A 24967-nucleotide genomic window follows, 5' to 3' on the forward strand; every position below is an offset into this window, starting at 1 on the left:
TGGACACAATGAAAAGCAGCGCATATTAAAACACATGATTGTTTCTTCAAATCCAATCAAATGTTATGTCACATGCTTCGTAAACTGTAAACTGTTGTAGACAAACAGTGAAATGCTTACTTACAGGCCCTTCCCAACAATGCATATATATTAATAATAGAAAAATAATAAACATGAGGAATAAATACACAATGAGTTCCGAATCGTTGGCTATATACACAGAGTACCAGTACCAAGTCGATGTGCAGGGGTACTTGAGGGAGATAGGTCATTCTTAGGGCCTTCCTCTGACACCGCCTGGTATAGAGGTCCTGGATGGCAGGGAGCTCAGCCCCAGGAATGTACTGGGCCATACGCACTACCCTCTGTAGAGCCTTGTGGTCGGATGCCAAGCAGTTGCAATACCAAGCAGTGATCCAGCCAGTCAAGATGCTCTCAATGGTGCAACTGTAGAACTTTTTAAGGATCTGAGGGCCAATGCCAAATCTTTTCAGCCTCCTGAGCGGATAGAGGTGTTATCGTGCCTTCTTCATGACCGTCTTGGTGGCTGTGGACCATAATAATTCCTTAATGATGTGGACACCAAAGCTCTTGAGCCGCTCAACTTCAGCTACGTCAATGTGGATGGGGGCGTGCTCGGCCCTCCGTTTCCTGAAGTCCATGATCAGCTCCTTATTCTTGCTGTTGTTGAGGGAGAGGTTGTTGTCCTGGCACCACACTGCCAGGTCACTGACCTCCTCCCTATAGGCTGCGCGTCGTCGTCGGTGAGAGAGGACCAGGCGTTGAAAGGACATTATCTGACCTTGCCTGTGCGTTTGTGAGGGAAGGAAAATCGATGGGGGATGGAGTCTGGGTGAAAGAAAGGAGGGCAGGCAGAGACTGAGGCAGTCTGCTAGGAGGCTGGAAGATCAAACTAATCATTCTGGCCCCTTCAGAGTCCTGGCCCAGTCTGGCGCCGTACAATACAATAACCTTCTGAGGGAGAACAACCTACAGCAGGTTGGCCCTAAAGAGCAGCCTTCAGCCTTGCTTTCTCTTGGCCCTGAAACTTTAATGGAACTTTATGATCACTCCCGGCCAACAACGTTCAAGCGATGTTACCGATGTGCAAAAGAGGAGCAGTGAGTGACTCCCATATGCTGTACATATTTATGTTGAAACAACATTTCAATGAGCCTACATCATAAACCATCAAGGCATTATGAGCTAATGTTTTCCTAGTAGGTGATGCCACAGGGCCAGCAACCTTCTGTCAAGACAAGTGTGTGCAATATCAACGATGAAAACATAATTTAGAACGCATCTGCATTTAGAAAGCTGCCTTTTTTAATGGATGGTAAGACAGAGCGATACAGACAGGCTACTTGGTGTAGAGAATGAGCGTTGTTTAGTGCGGCGATAGATCTCTCCAATAAAGACTCTGTTGCAATATTCATCAGAGGGGCTCATATCTTCTAATAGCCTTGTTTCAAGTCAGTGCATCCGACAATGTGTGCTCTACAACGGCACATTAGCATTTATTTTTCTTTTGTAGATTTTGGGGAAGCCGCTTTGCTGGAGCGCAACTGTCTGAGGGGCAGGGAGGGAGTTCAATCTGAAGTAGAAAGACAGAGAGAGGAGAACGAGAGGGGAGAGAGAGGAAGAAAGAAAGAGAGCAAGGCCTTAATCAATATTTCATCCTGGTCTGTGGTATTAATTGCAGAAGCTCATTGATCAGTCATCCATTAAGTGTCTGGGCTGCACCAGACCTATTCTACATCCCTCTGCATCTACTCTGCACTCCTCTCCCCATTCTTCAACTGCTCTCTCTTCTTCTTCGCTTCTCTACTATCTTTTTCTATCCCCTCCCCTTCCTCCTCTTCTACATTTTTTGTCTTTCCTCTCTTTCCTTTTCCTCCCCTACTTGCTTCTCTCAGTTCTGAGGTATTTTTTATTATCAATGTGTGTAATAAAAAAAGGTATTCCTTCAATGTTGAAATAGATGGTCTCTTCTCCTCTGTGGTGTGTGAGGAGTGTGTCTGAGACAGAGCTGTAACAACAGATATTAAACCACACACACACACACTCCCTCTGTAAGCCCCACAATCCTTTCTGGCCTCTCCTCCATGACACAGACTTTCCATAAGCTCCACACTCCCACTGGCCCCGGGAGGACATGGAGGGACAAGGGAGAGATGGAGCGAAAGCGAGAGAGAGAAAGCGAGAGAAAAGAAACACATGTTGCATGCACGTTTTGCAGACACACACACAAGCTCAGAGACATTGTGGTGGAGCTGGAAGGATCATGGCCAAACAGCCAGCTTTCTGGGATTTATTAATTTTTATCCCCTTACTTTTCCTGCCTATATTCCCATCTCCCCCTTTTTCTCTCTCTGTCCTTTGTCCATGCCATTACCACCTCTCTCTCTCTCCTTCTCTCACCATCTTCCCTCTCTCCCACCTCTCTTCCCCTCTCTCCCTCCTTCGATAAGGTTGGGGGTTAAACTCCACTAAGAGGGCATGGACCAGCAAGCCCCGTTAGCTCTCCTCTCCTCTGCTCTCCTCTCCATACATAGAACACATTTACATGTATGTATGTACAGTGGGGCAAAACATTATTTAGTCAGCCACCAATTGTGCAAGTTCTCCCACTTAAAAAGATGAGAGGCCTGTAATTTTCATCATAGGTACACTTCAACTATGACAGACAAAATGAGAAAAAAAATCCAGAAAATCACATTGTAGGATTTTTAATGAATTTATTTGCAAATTATGGTGGAAAATAAGTATTTGGTCACCTACAAACAAGCAAGACTTCTGGCTCTCACAGACCTGTAAATTCTTCTTTAAGTGGCTCCTCTGTTCTCCACTTGTTTCCTGTATTAATGGCACCTGTTTGAACTTGTTATCAGAATAAAAGACACCTGTCCACAACCTCAAACAGTCACACTCCAAACTCCACTATGACCAAGACCAAAGAGCTGTCAAAGGACACCAGAAACAAAACTGTAGACCTGCACCAGGCTGGGAAGACTGAATCTGCAATAGGTAAGCAGCTTGGTTTGAAGAAATCAACCGTGGGAGCAATTATTAAGAAATGGAAGATATACAAAACCACGGATAATCTCCCTCGATCTGGGGCTCCACGCAAGATCTCACCCTGTGGGGTCAAATGAAGTTTGCTAGAGAGCATTTGGATGATCCAGAAGAAGGATTGGGAGAATGCCATATGTTCACATGAAACCAAAATATAACTTTTTGGTTAAAAAAAAGTTTGGAGGACAAAGAATGCTGAGTTGCATCCAAAGAACACCATACATACTGTGAAGCATGGGGGTGGAAACATCATGCTTTGGGGCTGTTGTTCTGCAAAGGGACCAGGACGACTGATCCATGTAAAGGAAAGAATGAATGGGGCCATGTATCGTAAGATTTTGAGTGAAAACCTCCTTCCATCAGCAAGGGCATTGAAGATGAAACGTGGCTGGGTCTTTCAGCATGACAATGATCCCAAACACACTGCCCGGGCAACGAAGGAGTGGCTTCGTAAGAAGCATTTCAAGGTCCTGGAGTGGCCTAGCCAGTCTCCAGATCTCAACCCCATAGAAAATCTTGAGTTGAAAGTCCGTGTTGCCCAGCAACAGCCCCAAAACATCACTGCTCTAGAGGAGATCTGCATGGAGGAATGGGCCAAAATACCAGCAACAGTGTGTGAAAACCTTGTGAAGACTTACAGAAAACGTTTGACCTCTGTTATATACCCTTTGTTGGCAATGACAAAGTATTGAGATTAAGTATTTTCAATAACAAAAGTTTTCCACCATAATTTGCAAATAAATTCATTAAAAATCCTACAAAGTGATTTTCTGGATTTTTTTCTCTCATTTTGTCTGTCATAGTTGAAGTATACCTATGATGAAAATTACAGGCCTCTCTCATCTTTTTAAGTGGGAGAACTTGCACAATTGGTGGCTGACTAAATACTTTTTTGCCCCACTGTATGTATGTATGTATGTATGTATGTATGTATGTATGTATGTATGTATGTATGTGTGTGTGTGTGTGTGTGTGTGTGTGTGTGTGTGTGTGTGTGTGTGTGTGTGTGTGTGTGTGTGTGTGTGTGTGTGTGTGTGTGTGTGTGTGTGTGTGTGTGTGTGTGTGTGTGTGTGTGTGTGTGTGTGTATGTATGTATGTATGTATGTATGTATGTATGTATGTATGTATGTATGTATGTATGTATGTGTGTGTGTGTGTGTGTGTGTGTGTGTGTGTGTGTGTGTGTGTGTGTGTGTGTGTGTGTGTGTGTGTGTGTGTGTGTGTGTGTGTGTGTGTGTGTGTGTGTGTGTGTGTGTGTGTGTGTGTGTGTGTGTGTGTGTGTGTGTGTGTGTGTGTGTGTGTGTGTGTGTGTATGTGTGTATGTATGTATGTATGTATGTATGTATGTATGTATGTATGTATGTATGTATGTATGTATGTATGTATGTATGTATGTATGTATGTATGTATGTACGTATGTAGGTGCAAACTACCAAACTACTGAGACACGCACACAATCTATTTTCCACCCTTAGGAGCTAGAAGCAGATCTGCCATATCTGTCGGCGCCATCTGTAAACAATAAGCACACAAAACACTGCATTTCAGGAGTTCTGTATTAGACGTGTTCATTTGGGACACAAATGTAATGTGAAAAATGCTTCATTTGTAAAGGGGATTGACCTTGCATTGGCTTTGCAACACAGTAACCAAATAACTTAATGTAATAATGTATTACAAGAACATGGAGATATTAGGCTTTTTTTCTCTGAGTGCTGTAGATGTTGAATGCTTTGTCAAAACGAGCGGCAGTATTAACATGGCTCTGGCTGACCTCTTTGCTGGAGCGCAATTGTCTGAGGGGCAGGGAGGGAGATCAGTCTGAAGTAGAAAGAGAGAGCGAGTGAGGGGGAGAGGGAAAGAGAAGCACACTCAGTCCTATCAGGAAGAATGTATGCTGGCAGAGAGAAAGCAGGAAATGCAGGCCAGGTTTGTATGACTCCCTGGGCCAAACTTTTCAACTGGTTGTCATGGGGATAGGATGCAAGAAGGAATATAGCAAAAGCTACTGGGGCATCGAGATAGCAGCATATTTCCTTGGATATGATCAAGGTGCGTGTGTGTGTAACAATGTGTGAAGAAAATAAGTGTGAACTATTATTGTGTATGAGGTGAGTGTACAAGTACATAGGTTTGCTTGTGAGTCTGTGTGCGTGTGTGTTTATATTTGTTAGTGCATGCGTGTGTGTGTGTGTTTATACATTGTCTGAGTTGCATATGCACATGGGTCTCAGTGTGTACAAACAAGTCATTTGCATGTCCAGATCAGCCAGTCAGCCAGCACTCTAGTCCGTTCCCCCTTGGCTACATAATTTCTATAAACAAATTCTCATTAATGAGTCATGGGGGATATCTGATTGAATATGACCTTTACTTTCAGCTCTGCACGAAAAACCCAATTTGTGTGAAGGCCGCCCACATCAGGGCTAACCACTGGCTAAATAGCGTTGTATTCTGGGGGGTTAAGAAACCAGAGTAATGATTCTCATCCACCAGACAGAGGCAGAGCAGGGAGCTAAAAGGACAATGGTACTGTACTGCATGGACTGGTACAACCTTCTGGTGCAATACAGCTGCCATGGCATCACTCACATGGGTGCTACATGTTAGTAGTTGAGGTGAGTCCTTAACTTCCTACCTTTAGTATGTAAAGCACTTTGAGCACCTGGGAAATCGGCTATTCCCAGACAAAGTAGGCATTCTTATTCAGGACACAGAGGTAGGGCAGCTAGCTAGCTAAAGGCTAATCGAATAACAGGGCAGTCCAGGCTTCTGCCAGACTGCAAATTGACTGTAAGAAGCCTTAACAGATAATATTTGACTAAGACAATCATTTTAACTGTGCTTACATTTGTATATATGATCACATACAGTGAGTGTACAAAACATTAGAAACAACTTCTCTTTCAATGACAGACTGACCACGTGAATCCAGGTGAAAGCTATGATCGCTTATTGATATCACTTGTCAAATCCACTTCAGTCAGTCTAGATGAAGGGGAGGAGAACGGTTGAAGAAGGATTTTTAAGCCTTGAGAAAATTGAGACGTGGATTGTTCGTGTGTCATTCAGAAGGTGAATGGGCAAGCCAAAATATTTAAGTGCTTTTGAGCAGGGTATGGTAGTAGGTGCCAGGCGCATCAGTATGAGTGTGTCAAGAACTGCAATGCTACTAGTTTGTTTTACGCTCAACAGTTTCCCATGTGTATCAAGAATGGTTCACCACCCGAAGGACATCCAGCATTCCCTGTGGAATGCTTTCGACACCTGTGTATATCTCTCTATTAGTGTTGGGCGGTATCCAGATTTTCTAATCGTCATACCGTCCTTCTTTGTGATTTATGGTATTATCGACATAGTACACAAAAAAGTTCCAAAAAAGCCCATCCGGTGTCTGTTGTCAGAATGCTAACTAAATTAACACAAGTAATAGCACATTTCCATGGACGCTGCTAGCGAAATATTCTAACGGGCGCAAAAGAAAATACACAAACTGCAAAGACAGGCAATCCAGCTCATAAAGTTATCCATTTACAGTACCAGTCAAAAGTTTTGGACACACCTACTTATTCCAGGCATTTTCTTTATTTTTACTATTTTTCTACATAGAATAATAGTGAAGGCATCAAAACTATGAAATGTGTCTTCATGTAGTAAGCAATATTTGAGATTCTTGAAAGTAGCCACCTTTTGCCTTGATTTGAGATTCTTGATACCTTTTGCCTTGATGACAGCTTTGCACACTCTTGGCATTCTCTCAAACAGCTTCATGAGGTCGTCACCTGGAATGCATTTCAATTAACAGGTGTGCTTTGTTTAAAGTTCATTTGTGGGATTTCTTTCCTTCTTAATGCGTTTGAGCCATTCAGTTGTGTTGTGACAAGGTAGGGGTGGTATACAGAAGATTGCCCCATTTGGTAAAAGACCAAGTCCATATTGTGGCAAGAACAACTCAAATATTCAAAGAGAAACGACAGTCCATCATGACTTTAAGACATGATGGTCAGTCAATGCGGAACATTTCAAGAACTTTGAAAGTTTCTTCAACTGCAGTCGCAAAACCATCAAGCGCAATGATGAAACTGGCTGTCATGAGAACCGCCACAGAAAAGGAAGACCCAGAGTTACCTCTGCTGCAGATGAAACATTCATTAGAGTTACCAGCCTAATGGCAGCCCAAATAAATTCTTCACAGAGTTCAAGTAACAGACACATCTCAAAATAAACTGTTCAGAGGAGACTGCGTGAATCAGGCCTTCATTGTCGAATTGCAACAAAGTAACCACTACTAAAGGACACAAATAATAAGAAGAGACTTGCTTGGACCAAGAAACATGAACAATGGACGTTAGACCAGTGGAAATCTGTCCTTTGGTCTGATGAGTCCAATTTGATGTTTTTGGTTCCAACCGCAGTGCCTTTGTGAGATGCAAATTAGGTGAACAGATGATCTCTGCATGTGTGGTTCCCACCGTGAAGCATGGAGGAAGAGGTGTGATGGTTTGGGGGTGCTTTGCTGGTGACACTGTCAGTGATTTATTTAGAATAAAAGGCACAGTTAACCAGCCTGGCTACCACAGCATTCTGCAGCGATACGCCTTCCCATCTGGTTTGCGCTTAGTGGGACTAAACATTTTTTTTTTTTAAACAGGACAATTACTTTTTCAATGTAGGCTCATTTACTTGTGTGGCTGCCAGCCAAATACCGTTGCACTTCTGATGAAAATGAAGCTATTTTCTGCCGAATGTGTTGCTTTAATGTATTTTCTGTGAAGGAAAACTTCTATTGAAGCACAAAAACACTCTTGACTTTCAATTTAAAACACGACCCCTGTCAATACACAGCTGGACTCACCTGCTCCTGCCTTCTACCATTGTGCTATTTAAAACAAGCACATGACTGGCTCAACTGTTCTGGGGAACTACGGTAAGCTTCATAATGTAAAATAATGTGACAGGTGAAATGAAGAACGCAATCTGCTTTATCTCCTAACGTATCAAACAAGTAGACTGCAGGTGTTTGCATAAAAAGTATGAAATATGAAAATATAGTAAAAAAACGTCAGCATTTGGTGATATTGAAAAACAATCCTGTGGCTATTTCCAAATACTCCGGTATACGGTATATACGTTATACCACCCAAACGTACTCTCTATTATGCATGGAAATACTTTGGAACAGATTGAAATCACTTGGAGCAGATATGCTGGTGTTTTTACAGTCTTTTTTTTACATTTTCTAATAACTTTCAAATGTTTTTCTTTGCTCAGACAACTTGGAGGGGCCAGTTGGGGAACCCTGCCCTACAGAGAATCATAGATATGGCCTCACAACTAGAGATATGAAACATGAGGTGGCAAACATCCTCTCTATCAAACTAGCAGCAGCTCATATCGCAGGTGACACATATTTCCTGTTGCTGCGTTGGCAGAAAGGAAGCAAGGTTAACACTAATGGTAGTCATAGCGATAAGGGTTGCCATGCATACAGATAAGCAAGAAAGAACCGAGACAAGCAGAAGTGGAAAGCATGTGTATTACCGGTATGGGGGTGGATAGACAGTGCATGTTGAGTGAAGGCACAGCTCTGAACGACAGGTTTGTACTAAAAAAAGAAACATTTGTTGAATCCCCAATGTGTTATCACTATGCTTTCAACCATCTAATAGAACAACCAAATTCCAATTGGAAAACAATGTTTGATTTTTGGTGTAGTCATTAAAATGGGTTATCACTGCACTTTCGACCATTTAAAGCACAACAAAGTTAAAATGGGAATACAATGTCAGATATTTGGTATTTATACAACAACGTCATGTCTTTTCACTGTGCTTCATAAATATGTTTTATTGTCACATGCACCAGATAGGTGCCGTGAAATGTTTTGTTTTAAAGGGTAAGTCATAGTAGTACGGTGCCCTGGAGCAAATTAAGATTAAGTACCTTGCTCAAGGGCAAATCGACAGATTTTTCACAATGTCGGCTCGAGTATTTAAAAAGCATCCAATTTGTTTACAAATGTATAATTGACATGTTGGATTCACGTCTCCATCTCAAACAAACATCTAAGTTAAAGAATAGGACTGCATCTAACCAAACTTTAAATGCACTTTAAATATATTTTATTTGATTTAGTCTTATTCTTGAACTCTGGGTTAAATTGAAACAACAGCTGTTAATGACTTTGCAAACGCTATATGGACCTAAATAGCATTGTTGTAGTCAGGTCACGAAACCTCAAGTCCAAGTCGAGTCCAAATTCTCCAGTGCTCGAGTCGGAGTCACAGTATATCGCCACAACTTCATGAAAAAACAACAATTTATATAATATATATATATAAATAATTTACTATTCATCACTATCTCCAAAGTTTTACTCAATACCTGTGTTTAATTTCTTATTTACTGCATAAATAAATTGTAAGTCAAGCTCTCACTTTTTATAATTGCCCACTGATATGTGTGTAGGTTGACTAAAGGGAGGCTTGTCAAAACCTGGTTAACCACTATTATTGAACACGGAATGAGTCCATGCAACTTATTATGCGATTTGTTAAGCAAATTTTTACTCCTGAACTTATTTACTGTAGGCTTGTCATAACAAAGGGGTTGAATACTTATTGACTCAAGACATTTCAGCTTTAAATGAAATCTATTCATTTAAAAGAAATTCTACAAACAAAATTCCACTTTGACATTATTGGGTATTGCGTGTAGATCAGTGACACAAATGTTCAATTGAATACATTTTAAATTCAGGCTGTAACGCTACAACATGTGGAAGAAGTAAAAGTGTGAATACTTTCTGAAGGCTCTGTAAATAGTAGGCTGTTGACTGTTGGTTACGAGGAAAGCAAATGAGTCTCTTGCACGATGTTTAGCCTATGATCGTAGGTGGAGTCGGAGTGGAGTCTGCCTGCCCACAATATATACCTCCTCCCCCGCAGCTCATTAGCTGATTTAGACTGTGTGTTCTTCCTTCCCACTGCTAGAGAACAGAACCCTCGATGCGCTGCACACTCAGTTTAGCTAATATTCTGCTTATGAAAGTAGCCTATCTAGTCCAAGCAAATACAAGTCACGAGAAGGCGAGTCCGAGTCAAGAATGGTCGAGAAGGCGAGTCCGAGTCAACAATGGTCGAGAAGGCGAGTCCGAGTCAACAATGGTCGAGAAGGCGAGTCCGAGTCAACAATGGTCGAGAAGGCGAGTCCGAGTCAACAATGGTCGAGAAGGCGAGTCCGAGTCAACAATGGTCGAGAAGGCGAGTCCGAGTCAACAATGGTCGAGAAGGCGAGTCCGAGTCCAAGTCAGAGTCACCAATGGTCGAGTCCAAGTTGAGGACTCGAGTACTACAACACAACTAAATATTATCATTGATTATATATTTGAATTCATTACATTAATTCATTCAAAGGTATGGTTACATTTCATTTTCTCTGTTAAAACTACCCATTGGAATGACTTCGATAGCAACAGTGAATCTATGAATTTGTTAAAATCATTCTCACGATAAGCACATTGGTAGATGTCAGTGACAAATCAAAGCTAAGCAGGGCTGGGCTTGGTTATTCTGTAATAACCTTAGTGATCACTGTTTTACAGCCTGTGTTCGTAATGGCTGCTCAGTGAAATAACCTGTCCTGAATTGACATAGACGCTTGCTAAAAAACTTTAATAAGCAAGCTTTCCTTCATGAACTGGCCTCTGTAAAAAATGGGATAGAATCAGCTTGATCTCCTCTGTCGAACTGTAGCTCAGTTGGTAGAGCATGGCGCTTGTAACGCCAGGGTAGTGGGTTCGATCCCCGGGACCACCCATACGTAGAATGTATGCACACATGACTGTAAGTCGCTTTGGATAAAAGCGTCTGCTAAATGGCATATATTATTATTATTATTATTATTAAGACGCATGGACCTTCCTTTTTAATATTTTCAGTGGTATTGATAACAAAAGAAAAAAGAAAATGAAAATGAAAAGAAAATAAGAATTAAAAACAGGTTCAGTCCCTGGTTTGACCGTGATCTTGTAGAGTTACTCCACCTCAAGAATTGCATTTGGTGGAAGGCTCGGCACACGCATACTCAGGCTGACTGGCCATCGTTCAGGCAAATGACAAATAAGTGCACTCAGGCTATCCGGAAGGCCAAAGTTAGTAACTTTAAAGGAGCAGTTCTTTCTCTGTGGGTCTAACCCCAAGAAGTTCTGGAAAACAGTTAAAGACCTGAAGAATAAACCCTCCTCCTCACAGCTGCCCATGTCCCTTAATGTTGATGATGTGGTTGTTACTGACGAGAAGCACATGGCTGAGCTCTTTAATCACCACTTTATTAAGTCAGGATTCCTATTTGACTCAGCCATGCCTTCTTGCCCGTCCAACATTTCTTCATCTGCCACCCCTTCTAATGCGACTATCCCCGATGCTTCTCCCTCTTTTTCCCTACCCCGCTACACAGCTTCTCCCTGCAGGCAGTCAACTGAGTCCGAGGTGCTAAAGGAGCTCCTTAAACTTGGTTCAGATGCTTTAGACCCTTTCTTCTTTAAGGTTGCTGCCCCTATCATCGCCAAGCCTATCTCCAGCCTTTTTAACCAAGTCATAGACTGTTTTCTCTGCTACCACACGGCAAGCTGTACCGGAGCACCAAGTCCAGGTCCAAGATGCTTCTCGTAAGTAAGCATTTCACTGTAAGGTCTACACCTGTTGTATTCGGCGCATGTTACTAATATAATTGGATTTGATGATTTAATTGCAACCTTAAAGATCCTCAATGATGTCACCATTTCCCTTGATTCTAAGCAATGTCGTGCTGCTATTTTTATTGACTTGGCCAAAGCTTTTGATACGGTAGACCTTTCCATTCTCATGGGCCGGCTAAGGAGTATTGGTGTCTCTGAAGGGTCTTTGGCCTGGTTTGCTAACTACCTCTCTCAAAGAGTACAGTGTATGAAGTCAGAAAATCTGCTGTCTCAGCCACAGCCAGTCACCAAGGGAGCACCCAAGGCTCGATCCTAGGCCCCACGCTCTTCTCAATTTACATCAACAACATAGCTCAGGCAGTAGGAAGCTCTCTCATCCATTTATATGCAGATGACACAGTCTTATACTCAGCTGGCCCCTCCCTGGATTTTGTGTTAAATGCTCTCCAACAAAGCTTTCTTAGTGTCCAACAAGCTTTCTCTACCCTTAACCTTGTTCTGAACACCTGAACACGAAACAAAAGGTCATGTGATTTGGTAAGAAGAATGCTCCTCTTCCCACAGGTGTTATTACTATCGCTGAGGGTTTAGAGCTTGAGGTAGTCACCTCACACAAGTACTTGGGAATATGGCTAGATGGTGCACTGTCCTTCTCTCAGCACATATCAAAGCTCCAGGCTAAAGTTAAATCTAGACTTGGTTTCCTCTATTGTAATCACTCCTCTTTCACCCCAGCTGCCAAGCTAACCCTGATTCAGATGACTATCCTACCCATGCTAGATTACGGAGACTGGAACGAGCTGCAACAAACACTCAAAATGGACAGTTTTATCTCAATCTCTTCATTCCAAGACTCAATCATAGACACTCTTACTGACAGTTGTGGCTGCTTTGTGTGATGTATTGTTGTCTCTACCTTCTTGGCCTTTGTGCTGTTGTCAAGGCCCAAAAATGTTTGTACATGTTTTGTGCTGCTACCATGTTGTGTTGCTACTATGTTGTTGTCATGTTGTGTTGCTACCATGCTGTGTTGCTACCTTGCTATGTTGTTGTCTTAGGTCTCTCCTTATGTAGTGTTATCACTCTTGTTGTGATGTGTGTTTTGTCCTATATTTATATTGTATTTATTTTAAATCCCAGGCCCCCATCCCCGCAGGAGGCCTTTTGGTAGGCCATCATTCTTAATAAGAATTTGTTCTTAACTGACCTTTAAATTAAATTTAAAAAACCCTGGATGGATACCAAAGGTATAGCTGTAGATAGGCCAACTCTACAGTAGGAGATACTGCCCAAACAATAGATTTCTTTTCTGATAGTGAATATAACGTTGAAGATCTGATGTTGTTTCAAAGGTACAATTTCATTGATTACTTTTTGCAAATCAAATTTATTTTCCACATGGATTCCACGTCACAATACATTGACATTTTTTTTTGATTCCACCAGTTTGTTCCCAGTGGGTAGACAAGAGGAATCAGAGTGTATATCAGTTCCAGCAGCTATAATGAAGCTCTTCTCTCCTCCTCCTACCCACACAGAGAGCCAGCCACACAGCCAGCCACATATAATAGAGCGGGATGTTTGTTGGGAATTTGGAGGGGCAGTCACTGGAGATGTCAGGTGACACAACCATCTATTGCAGGATAATAAAGTCCACTTACGCCCGGTGTCTCAGGCATTGTGTGTATGTCTGTGTGTGTATTTACAGGTAACTGCCAAAATATTGGAAACACTTCAGTAAATGAGAGATACAAAGTAGTGTATTCAGAAAGTATTCACACCCCTTGACTTTTTCCACACTTTGTTGTTACAGCCTAAATTTGAAATTAAATAAATGTATATTTTGTGTCACTGGCCTACACACAATACCCTGGGGCGGCAGGTAGCCTGGAGGTTAATAGCATTGGGCCTGTAACTGAAAGGTTGCAAGATGGAAAAATCATCTGTTCTGGCCAAGGCAGTTAACCCCCACAACAACTTCTCTCTGGATGCCGAAGACGTCGACTAATCCCATACTGCTCTGATTCAGAGGGGTTGGGTTAAATGCAGAAGATGCATTCAGTTGTGCAACTGATTAGGTATCCCTTTTCTCAAAATGGAATTAGGTTTTTGAACTTTTTACAAATTAATAGAAAATTAAAAGCTGAAATGTTTTGAGTCAATAAGTATTCATCCCCTTTGTAATGGCAAGCCTTAATATAGTCAGGAGTACAAATGTGCTGAATAAGTCACATAATGGTGCATGGTGTGCAATAACTGTCACACCCAGATCTGTTTCCCCTGTCTTGTGCTTGTCTCCACCCCCTCCAGGTGTCACCCATTTTCCCAGTTATCCACTGTGCATTTACACCTGTGTTTGTCTGTTGCCAGTTCATCTTGTCCCATCAAGCCTACCAGCGTTTTACTCCTATTTTTCTCTCTTGTCCCTGTTTTCTAGTTTTCACCGTTCTGCCTGCCCTGACACTGAGTCCGCCTGCCGTTCTGTACCTTCCGGACTCGGATCTGGATCACAGACCTCTGCCTGCCCTGACACTGAGTCCGCCTGCCGTTCTGTACCTTCCGGACTCGGATCTGGATCACAGACCTCTGCCTGCCCTGACACTGAGTCCGCCTGCCGTTCTGTACCTTCCGGACTCGGATCTGGATCACAGACCTCTGCCTGCCCTGACACTGAGTCCGCCTGCCGTTCTGTACCTTCCGGACCTTCCGGACTCGGATCTGGATCACAGACCTCTGCCTGCCCTGACACTGAGTCCGCCTGCCGTTCTGTACCTTCCGGACTCGGATCTGGATCACAGACCTCTGCCTGCCCTGACACTGAGTCCGCCTGCCGTTCTGTACCTTCCGGACTCGGATCTGGATCACAGACCTCTGCCTGCCCTTGACCTGTTGTTTGCCTGCCCCCTATTTTTGTAATAAACTTTTGTTACTTCGAACTGTCTGCATCTGGGTCTTATCCTGAGGTCTGACAGTATGAACTGGCCATGACTGACCAAACAGACTCGGACCAGATCCGCAACGCCATCTTCACTCAAGGAGCCACCATTGGGAGACACGAGGAGTTACTCCTAGGTCTTATGGACGGATTCCAGACCTTGGCAGACCGCCAAGACTGTGCTTTGAATACATTGCTGGAGCAATTCCGCGGATTATCTGTGCGCCGCCGGCCACGACAGTAGCGTCCCAGCATCCCAGCATCCCAGCGTCCCAGCATCCCAGCATCACAGCCCCCCAGTAACACCACTGTCAGCAGTAACATCTCTCCAGGCCACCCCGGCTTCCCGAGCACCCTGCATACCTACTCCAGATTGCGTCGCTGGAGGGTCAGGAACCCGTCGGGTGTTTCTCTCCCAGTGTTCCCTCATCTTCGAGCTGTAGTCCTTGTCCTTCCCCTCGGACCACTCAAAGATAGCGTATCTCATAACGCTAATGTCCGGGAGCACTCTCGCCTGGGCTACTGCGGTGTGGGAACAACAATCTGCCATGCGTTTCAGCCTGGATGAGTTCGTGGCTGAGGTGAAAAAAAGTTTTAGATTCTCGGTTGTCCGGGAGAGAGTCAGCCCAGAAGTTACTTCAGCTTCGCCAAGACTCCCGCAGTGTGAGGGACTATGCGGTTGACTTCCGCACGTTGGCTACCGAGAGTGCCTGGAACCCAGACTCCCTGTTTGACACATTCCTTCATGGATTATCGGAGAAGGTTAAGGACAGGCTCGCAGCCGGGGAGCTGCCTACGGATCTCGATTCGTTCATCGCCATGACTATCCGGATCGATGGCCGGCTAGGAGAACGTAGGAGGGAGAGGAGGTCCGAATTCGGTCCCAATTGCTTGCCCAAGGATCTCACCTTGCCCTAGAGGAACTTTGAAAGTCACTGGTGTCTACATCCCAGAGAGGATCCGATCTTACCAGAGTTCTGCCGAGAATCTCTGAGGTATGCTGACTCGCCTTTTTCGGAGCCTATGCAACTCGGCAGAGCTAGGCTGTCTCCAGCCGAACGCTTATGCAGACTTAACACCCAGAGTTGTCTGTACTGTGGAACTGCCGGTCATTATGTGTCTACCTGTCCTTTAAAGAGACCAGGCTCATCAGTCGGTACAAGTACTTTGGTGGGCCATGCAGAGAGTTTTCTTCTGCCCTTACTCGCACCCCTCTCCATGCCATCCCTCCTGTGGGGTGACCAGTCTAAATCTCTCCGGGTTCTCAAGGACTCTGGGCCGACAAGAGTTTCATGGATGCCACCCTGGTGTCTGAGCTGGGCATCCTCACTCAGCCTCACTCCAGTCCCTTGGACGTTAGAGCACTGGATGGGCGCTCTATAGGCAGAGTTACCCACTATACTACTCCTATTCACCTGCGTGTGTCCGGGAACCACAGTGAGACTATACAGTTATACACCTCCCCCGCCGGCGCAGGTTTCTTCTTTGTTGAGAACAAGGACAAAATTCTGTGCCCGTACATCGACTACTAGGGCCTCAATGACTTCACGGTTAAGAACTGCTACCCGCTACCACTTATCGCCTCGGGTTTTGAGCTGCTCAGTCCCCTCCTGTCCCCTCCTGTCGTCCCTGTTCACTCATGACTGCACGGCCAGGCACAACTCCAACACCATCATTAAGTTTGCTAATAACACAACAGTGGTAGGCCTGATCACCGACAAAGATGAGACAGCCTATAGGGAGGTCGTCAGAGACCTGACCATGTCTCATTGACGGGGCTGTAGTGGAGCAGTTCCTTGGCGTCCACATCACAAACAAACTAAAATGGAGGACACTAAGACAGTGATGAAGAGGGCACGACAAAACCTATTCCCCCTCAAGAGACTGAAAAGATTTGGCATGGGTCCTCAGATCCTCAAAAGGTTTTACAGCTGCACCATCGAGAGCATCCTGACGGGTTGCATCATTGCCTGGTATGGCAACTGCTCGGCCTCTGACCTCAAGGCACTACAGAGGGTAGTGTGTACGGCCCAGTACATCACCAGGGCCAAGCTTCCTGCCATCCAGGACCTCTATACCAGGCGGTGTCAAAGACTCCAGCCACCCTAGTCATAGACTGTTCTCTCTGCTACCGCACGGCAAGCGGTACCAGAGAGCCAAGTCTTGGTCCAAGAGGCTTCTAAACAGCTTCTACCCCCAAGCCATAAGACTCCTGAACAGCTAATCAAATGGCTACCCAGACTATTTATCCCATCCCCCACGCTGCTACTACTCTCTGTTATCATCTATGTATAGCCACTTTAATAACCCTACCTGCATGTACATAATTACCTCAATTACATCGACACCGGTGCCCCCGTACATTGACACATTGACTCTGTACCGGTACCCCCTGTATATAGCCCCACTACAGTTATTTGCTGCTCTTTAATTGCTTGTTTTTCTTATCTTTAACAAATGTATTTTTTTAGGTATTTTCTTAAATCTGCATTGTTAATTAAGGGCTTGTAAGTAAGCATTTCACTGTAAGGTCAACAAAATTTGATGTGTGTGTGTGTATGTGTGTCAAGGAGGAGACAGACAAAAACAACTAAATTCTTCGACAAAGGAGTAGGGATATCTATAAGGTATTTTAATACCAATGCATCCACTCGGCTTCAGTGTCAATTAGAGTAACTTCATGCGAACCCATTCACATTGTTTCAGCATCAATTCAAATGATTTCATACGAAGGCGATCACTGCACGTTAGCATCAGTGCAATGGTGAGGTTAAAACACTTGACAGAGCAGAGAGCTGTCTGAAGAACCAAGCCTAACCTAACCTGTCTGCTCTGCCAAGGCCAGGAGGTGAAGTGATGGAAGTGAAGGGGATGGGTTAGATGGATTACAGAGACCTCAGGCTGAGAGAGGAAAGGAGGGAGGAGGACAATTCTGTCCAAAAAAGTTGTACTGGAGAGAGAGAGAGAGAGAGAGAGAGAGAGAGAGAGAGAGAGAGAGAGAGAGAGAGAGAGAGAGAGAGAGAGAGAGAGAGAGAGAGAGAGACAAATACAGAGACAGAGAGACAAATGGAGAGACAAATAGAGAGACAAATAGAGAGACAGAGACAAAGAGAGAGACAGAGACAGAGACAAAGAGAGAGACAGAGAGAGAGAGAGAGAGAGAGAGAGAGAGAGAGAGAGAGAGAGAGAGAGAGAGAGAGAGAGAGAGAGACAAATAGAGAGAGAAATAGAGAGACAAATAGAGAGACAAATAGAGAGACAAATAGAGAGACAGAGACAGAGACAGAGACAGAGACATACAGAGACAGAGACAGAGACAGAGAGAGAGAGAGAGAGAGAGAGAGAGAGAGAGAGAGAGAGAGAGAGAGAGAGAGAGAGAGAGAGAGAGAGAGAGAGAGAGAGAGAGAGAGAAATAGAGAGACAGAGAGAGAGAAATAGAGAGACAGAGACAGAGAGAGAGAGACAGAGACAGAGAGAGAGAGAGAGAGACAAATAGAGAGACAAATAGAGAGACAAATAGAGAGACAGAGAGAGAGACAGAGAGACAAACAGAGAGACAGAGAGAGAGACAGAGAGAGAGACAAATAGAGAGACAAATAGAGAGACAGAGAGAGAGACAGAGAGACAAATAGAGAGACAGAGAGAGAGACAGAGAGAGAGACCGAGACAGAGAGAGAGACCGAGACAGAGAGAGACAAAGAGAGAAACAAAGAGAGAGACCGAGACAGAGAGAGACAAAGAGAGAGACAAAGAGAGAGACCGAGACAAATAGAGAGAGAGAGAGAGCGAGAGAGAAAGAGAGAACAACTCCAGTGTGACGTGTCATCTTGGGAATCAGGGTCCCGTTGGCAAAATTGGAGTTGTCTGGTGACTCTCTGAGCTGCCACAGCAAACAGAGAGAGTGTTGGCGAAGAAGGGATGGAAGGAGAGGACAAGGGGTAGGGCAGTGTGTGTGTGTGTGTGTGTGTGTGTGTGTGTGTGTGTGTGTGTGTGTGTGTGTGTGTGTGTGTGTAATATAATAATAATAATAATAATAATATATGCCATTTAGCAGACGCTTTTATCCAAAGCGACTTACAGTCATGTGTGCATACATTCTACGTATGGGTGGTCCCGGGGATCGAACCCACTACCCTGGCGTTACAAGCGCCATGCTCTACCAACTGAGCTACGTGTGTGTGTGTGTGTGTGTGTGTGTGTGTGTGTGTGTGTGTGTGTGTGTGTGTGTGTGTGTGTGTGTGTGTGTGTGTGTGTGTGTGTGTGTGTGTGTGTGTGTGTGTGTGTGTGTGTGTGTGTGTGTGTGTGTGTGTGTGTGTGTGTGTGTGTGTGTGTGTGTGTGAGCATTGGGTTATGCGAGTTAGGAGGGTGTGTAAACTGGGGCTGAGCCACATGTACATTTCCCAGAGGCGTCTTAAAGTCTCAGCAGAACCAGAAGGGAAGGGGGTGAGTAGATGTTTGGCAGGGACCTAACACCCGTCCCACCCAACATGAGGAGGAAACATGTTCCTTAATTGGAGAAAAATAATTAGGTGAGTGAAAGGTAGGGTAACAGTCAGAGGGGAATGAGGGGGAAAACCCACCTGGAGATGAAGAGAGGGGGAGAGAGAGAGAGGGAATGAGGGGGAAAACCCACCTGGAGATGAAGAGAGGGGGAGAGAGAGAGAGCAAGAGCAAGAGCGAGCAAGAGAGATAGAGAGAGAGAGAAATGGGATACTTGTAGACATGGGAGAATGAGACGGGGTGTGGTGGGGGTGTCGATGCATCGACATGAGATGGGAGTTCCCCTTAAAGGGGTAATCCGCAATTGCTACATCCATTTTTGTACAAGTTAATTCACGATATGTACCCATTGATTCTTGAAGAATATAACTTAGAAAGGCCTCAGGTGCTTAGTTAAACTGACTTACACCCATCAGAACCCAAAATATAAGGTTGTTTTACTCCAATGTGTGTGTACATTTACTTTATTTACAAACACTGTATATAGGCCCAAAACATGACTAAAACTATCATTTGGATATCATGGATGGTCAGTCCTTGCATCCATCGCTCTGTCTATGAATTTGAGAGTGGTTACATTTCTCCAGCCCCATCCCTCTGCTTTTTACCAAAACAGAGTCAGGGAAATGCTTTGTTATTGTTTCTACTGCTGATTGCCTCTTTAAATATGTCAGGAGCTCAAAGTCAATGCTTATCAACATTCCCATCTTTATGTGGAGAGGGGGGATAAAGGGGGGAGAGCGGAGATAGAGAGAGAGAGGGGCGAGAGAGCGAGAGCGAGAGAGGTAGCAGGATAGACGAAAGCTCAATAAAGATCAAAGCCAAGCAACACTAGTAGGATCATGACTTTACTGGATTATATTACCGTGGTGTTACAGTAGTATTATAATGTGCTATTTCTACACACAGGCGTAATCGTCCATTGCTTTGATGGTATGAAGTTTCCCCAAGTGCTAAACTGGGGCTATGGGTTTGTTGGATAGGGGGATGGGAGTGAGGGGGGCTAGACAAGAAAGAAGGGGAGAAGCAAGAAGCGCAGGACTAAACCTGGTCTCTGGTAACCCTTAAAATGCTTAGAGAGAGAGAGAGAATGAGAGAGAATTAGAAAGTGGAGATGGTGAAAGGGAGCTGTACTCACGGCAGCCTTTCTCGTCGCTCTTGTCGAAGCAGTCGGGCAGTCCGTCACACTGCCACCCGCCTGGGACACACTTCCCGTCCCCACACATGAAGTTCCCTGGGATGTTACACTCTGTGGTGAAGTTGTTCCCCGGAAGGAGCTGGCTCTCTGTGGGAGAGGAGGAGCGGGAGGAGGAAAGGAGAAAATGGAGGAGAGGGGTGGAGGGGAGAGGAGGAGGATGAGGATGATGAGGAAGAGGATGGGAAAGATGAGGAAGAGGACGAGGATGGGGAAGAAGATGAAGTGGAAGAGGAAGAGGGAAATATTGTTACAATCTAAGAACTTGAACGGTAGAAGAATATTGCATTCAAAAGATAATAATCTCACAGTCAAAAGGCAGGCTATTATTATCTCCAAATGGAAAATATTAAAGCCATTCCTATATCAGTATCTAGGCAGGACATAAAAACAGAGGATAGCATCATGAATACCAATATGAAAGTATGAAAGGGTCACATGGTGATAACAGTCAGTCTCTGAGTCAGTCTACTGCTGGCTAATATAAAGAAGGGCAGATAAGGACACACACATCAAGCGCACACACACACATCAAGCACACACACACACATCAAGCGCACACACACATTTTCTATCTGATTTCCCTATCGCTAAATACGACAAAACTTGCAAAACTTGCGTGCATCATTGCATAGTGAAGACTCCTTTCTAGATTCCTATGGAGACTATGACCCATTTGCCTTAGAAGACAATATGGGTATGTATGGCATCAAGTACATTTGCAAAGCTCTTCCATTGTATAATCCATTTATCCACAAGCAGAGCAGCAGAGAAGCACAGTGGCCTGTGGGCAAGTCCACAATAACAGTAGCAGACACTCAGATTTGCCAGACAGTATGCCAAACAAAAAACATAGATTTCAAAGTTTAACAAACCATACAACTCTATGCACAATGACTACATTTAACAATTTACACTGAACATAACACATTTACTGAAAGAACTGTGCAGATGCAAAGTTTGGTAACAGAATTATGGTAAAATCTCCCTCAGTTTTTGTGTCCACGCTTCCCAAAAACTCTGTTAGATCTCTGCTCCAAATTAGGAGTTACAGATGTTTGCAGAATGAATGGGGGTGAAGTGGATTTACACCCGGTGACGGAATTGCGGCAACAGAATTTCATCATGGGTCCCTGATCTGTACTACACAGAAGTAATTTTAAAGAAGTAATTTTAAATAGGTACAGAAATGTATAAATATGCAATATCCTCCTTTGCATATTTGGGTATTATTATACACACTGGCTATTCTTTTAATGAGCTCTGCCCCCAAACAAGACCACATTTGGTTGGTCCGGTCTGGACCAAATCTAAACCAATCATAGACATCTCTGTTTCACAAGTCTGGACATCAATGTACAGCACAGTAGAGTACAATAGAGTACAGTAAAGTTTTGTACAGTACAGCAGAGTTCAGTACATTCTGTGTACTCAACTCTAGTGTTCTCTACTGTGTAGTGTACTGAACTCTACTTTACCTTACTGTACTGAACTATACCCTACATGTATTTTATTTGGTAACGGAATTTAGTTTTAATTACTTAATAATTCATAAACAAAAATGTAGGTCTATCTTTAATTCTTACTTCTGTGAACTTCCATTATCCTCCCTCCTCGTGACGGAGAGAAATTAGAAAATATCTTAACGATATGTGTTTTTTAAGTAATGGAATTTGAACTGAGAGAAGGCAGAGAAATGTATCTGAAACTAAATATAAGTGTTGATATTCGTCAGGGGTCTTTACTTCAACATCTTATGTTTTCATACGTTTCTCATACCTTTTAAGACTTTTCTGGTAGATGTTTTCTAAGAGCCATTTTCCATTTCTATGACCAGAAATGAAAGCCTTTGCTTATTCCTCATTTTTAGGATGGACAACTGTGGGAAAAAGTACACACTACCAGTCCAAAGTTTTAGAACAAACTACTCATTCAAGGGTTTTCTTTATTTTACTGTTTTCTACATTGTATAATAATAGTGAAGACATCAAAACTAGGAAATAACACATATTAGAATCATTTAGAAACCAAAAAAGTGTTAAACAAATCAAAATATATTTATTCAAATAGCCACGCTTTGCCTTGATGACAGCTTTGCACACTCTTGGCATTATCTCAACCAGCTTCACCTGGAATGCTTTCCCAACATTATTGAAGGAGTTCCCACATATGTAGAGCATTTGCTGGCAGCTTTTCCGTCCCTCTGCAGTCCGACTCGTCCCAAATCATATACAGTGGGAAGAACAAGTATTTGATAACCTGCAAAATCGGCAGTGTTTCCTACTTACAAAGCACGTAGAGGTCTGTCATTTTTATCATAGGTACACTTCAACTGCGAGAGATGGAATCTAAAACAAAAATCCAGAAAATCACATTGTATGATTTTTAAGTAATTCATTTGCATTTTATTGCATGACATAAGTATTTGATCACCTACCAACCAGTAAGAATTCCGGCTCTCACAGACCTGTTAGTTTTTCTTTAAGAAGCCCTCCTGTTCTCCACTCATTACCTGTATTAACTGCACCTGTTTGAACACGTTACCTGTATAAAAGACACCTGTCCACGCACTCAATCAAACAGACTCCAACCTTTCCACAATGGCCAAGACCAGATAGCTGTGTAAGGACATCAGGGATAACATTTTAGACCTGCACAAGGCTGGGATGGGCTACAGGACAATAGGCAAGCAGGTTGTTGGCGCAATTCTTAGAAAATGGAAGAAGTTCAAGATGACAGTCAATCACCCTCGGTCTAGGGCTCCATGCAAGATCTCACCTCGTGGGGCATCAATGATCATGAGGAAGGTGAGGGATCAGCCCAGAACTACACGGCACGACCTGAAGAGAGCTGGGACCACAGTCTCAAAGAAAACCATTAGTAACACACTACACCGTCATGGACTAAAATCCTGCAGCGCACGCAAGGTCCCCCTGCTCAAGCCAGCGCATGTCCAGGCCCGTCTGAAGTTTGCCAATGACCATCTGGATGATCCAGAGGAGGAATGGAAGAAGGTCATGTGATCTGATGAGACAAAAATAGAGCTTTTTGCTCTAAACTCCACTCGCCGTGTTTGGAGGAAGAAGAAGGAGGAGTATAACCCCAAGAACACCATCCCAACCGTGAAGTATGGAGGTGGAAACATCATTCTTTGGGGATGCTTTTCTGCAAAGGGGACAGGACGACTACACCGTATTGAGGGGAGGATGGATGGGGCCATGTATCGAGAGATCTTGGCCAACAACCTCCTTCCCTCAGTAAGAGCATTGAAGATGGGTTGTGGCTGGGTCTTCCAGCATGACAATGACCCAAAACACACAGCCAGGGCAACTAAGGAGTGGCTCCGTAAGAAGCTTCTGAAGGTCCTGGAGTGGCCAAGCCAGTCTCCAGACCTGAACCCAATAGAAAATCGTTGGAGGGAGCTGAAAGTCCGTTTTGCCCAGCAACAGCCCCGAAACCTGAAGGATCTGGAGAAGGTCTGTATGGAGGAGTGGGCCAAAATCCCTGCTGCAGTGTGTGCAAACCTGGTCAAGAACTACAGGAAACGTATGGTCTCTGTAATTGCAAACAAAAGTTTCTGTACCAAATATTAAGTTCTGCTTTTCTAATGTATCAAATACTTATGTCATGCAGCTCCCGCTCAGCCCAGTCAAAACTGTTCGCTGCTCTGGCCCCCCAATGGTGGAACAAACTCCCTCACGACGCCAGGACAGTGGAGTCAATCACCACCTTCCGGAGACACCTGAAACCCCACCTCTTTAAGGAATACCTAGGATAGGATAAGTATCCCTCTCACCCCCCCCTTTCAGATTTAGATGCACTATTGTAAAGTGACTGTTCTACTCGATGTCATGAGGTGAATGCACCAATTTGTAAGTCGCTCTGGATAAGAGTGTCTGCTAAATGACTTAAATGTAATGTAAATGTAATAAAATACAAATTAATTACTTAAAAATCATACAATGTGATTTTCTGGATTTTTGTTTCAGATTCCGTCTCTCATCGTTAAAGTGTACCTATGGTAAAAATGACAGACTTCTACATGCTTTGTAAGTAGGAAAACTGTCATAATCGGCAGTGTATCAAATACTTGTTCTCCCCACTGTATATACTGTACCTTAATTTCAAAGGAATATAGACTCTTAGCTTTCATTTGACAGCCAATTTAACATGATCCTAAGAATTTCACATGTTGCTGCTCATGGGTCTTTTACATGGAAATGACCCTGTCTGATCTTTAATAAGTGGGATAGGGCAGAACTTGTTGATACACTCCAGCAATAGACTAATGAGTTAGAATGTAAACCATGTGCTGCTGGGCTGGCTGGCTGGGCTCTGACACTGTGGTGGGGAAGGACGCACTTAAGTGATAATGCCCGAGAGGCCGGTGTTTGGAGGATATAGAGTTGAAGTTGTAAGTTTACATACACTTAGGTTGGAGTCATTAAAACTCGTTTTTCGACCACTCCTTTCGACCACTTTCCGACTTCAACTGTATTGGCACGGATGTAGTTAGGCCCATGCCAATATATTCTCCAAACACAGGCATCAAGAGTATTATCAC

At 43.8% G+C, this 24967-nt stretch overlaps 1 protein-coding gene across 2 annotated transcripts in view; it reads right to left on the minus strand.

The window, feature by feature from the left end:
- Positions 1–24967, minus strand: part of LOC124002119 (low-density lipoprotein receptor class A domain-containing protein 3-like) — a 120526-nt gene that overhangs the window by 45796 nt on the left and 49763 nt on the right. For both annotated transcript variants that reach the window (XM_046309402.1, XM_046309412.1), the window contains exon 2: positions 20347–20493. In XM_046309402.1, coding sequence (XP_046165358.1) covers positions 20347–20493 — 147 coding nt within the window. The remainder of the gene's footprint in view (positions 1–20346; positions 20494–24967) is intronic.

This window comes from Oncorhynchus gorbuscha, linkage group LG02 (assembly GCF_021184085.1).
Source record: "Oncorhynchus gorbuscha isolate QuinsamMale2020 ecotype Even-year linkage group LG02, OgorEven_v1.0, whole genome shotgun sequence".
Lineage (NCBI taxonomy): Eukaryota > Metazoa > Chordata > Actinopteri > Salmoniformes > Salmonidae > Oncorhynchus > Oncorhynchus gorbuscha.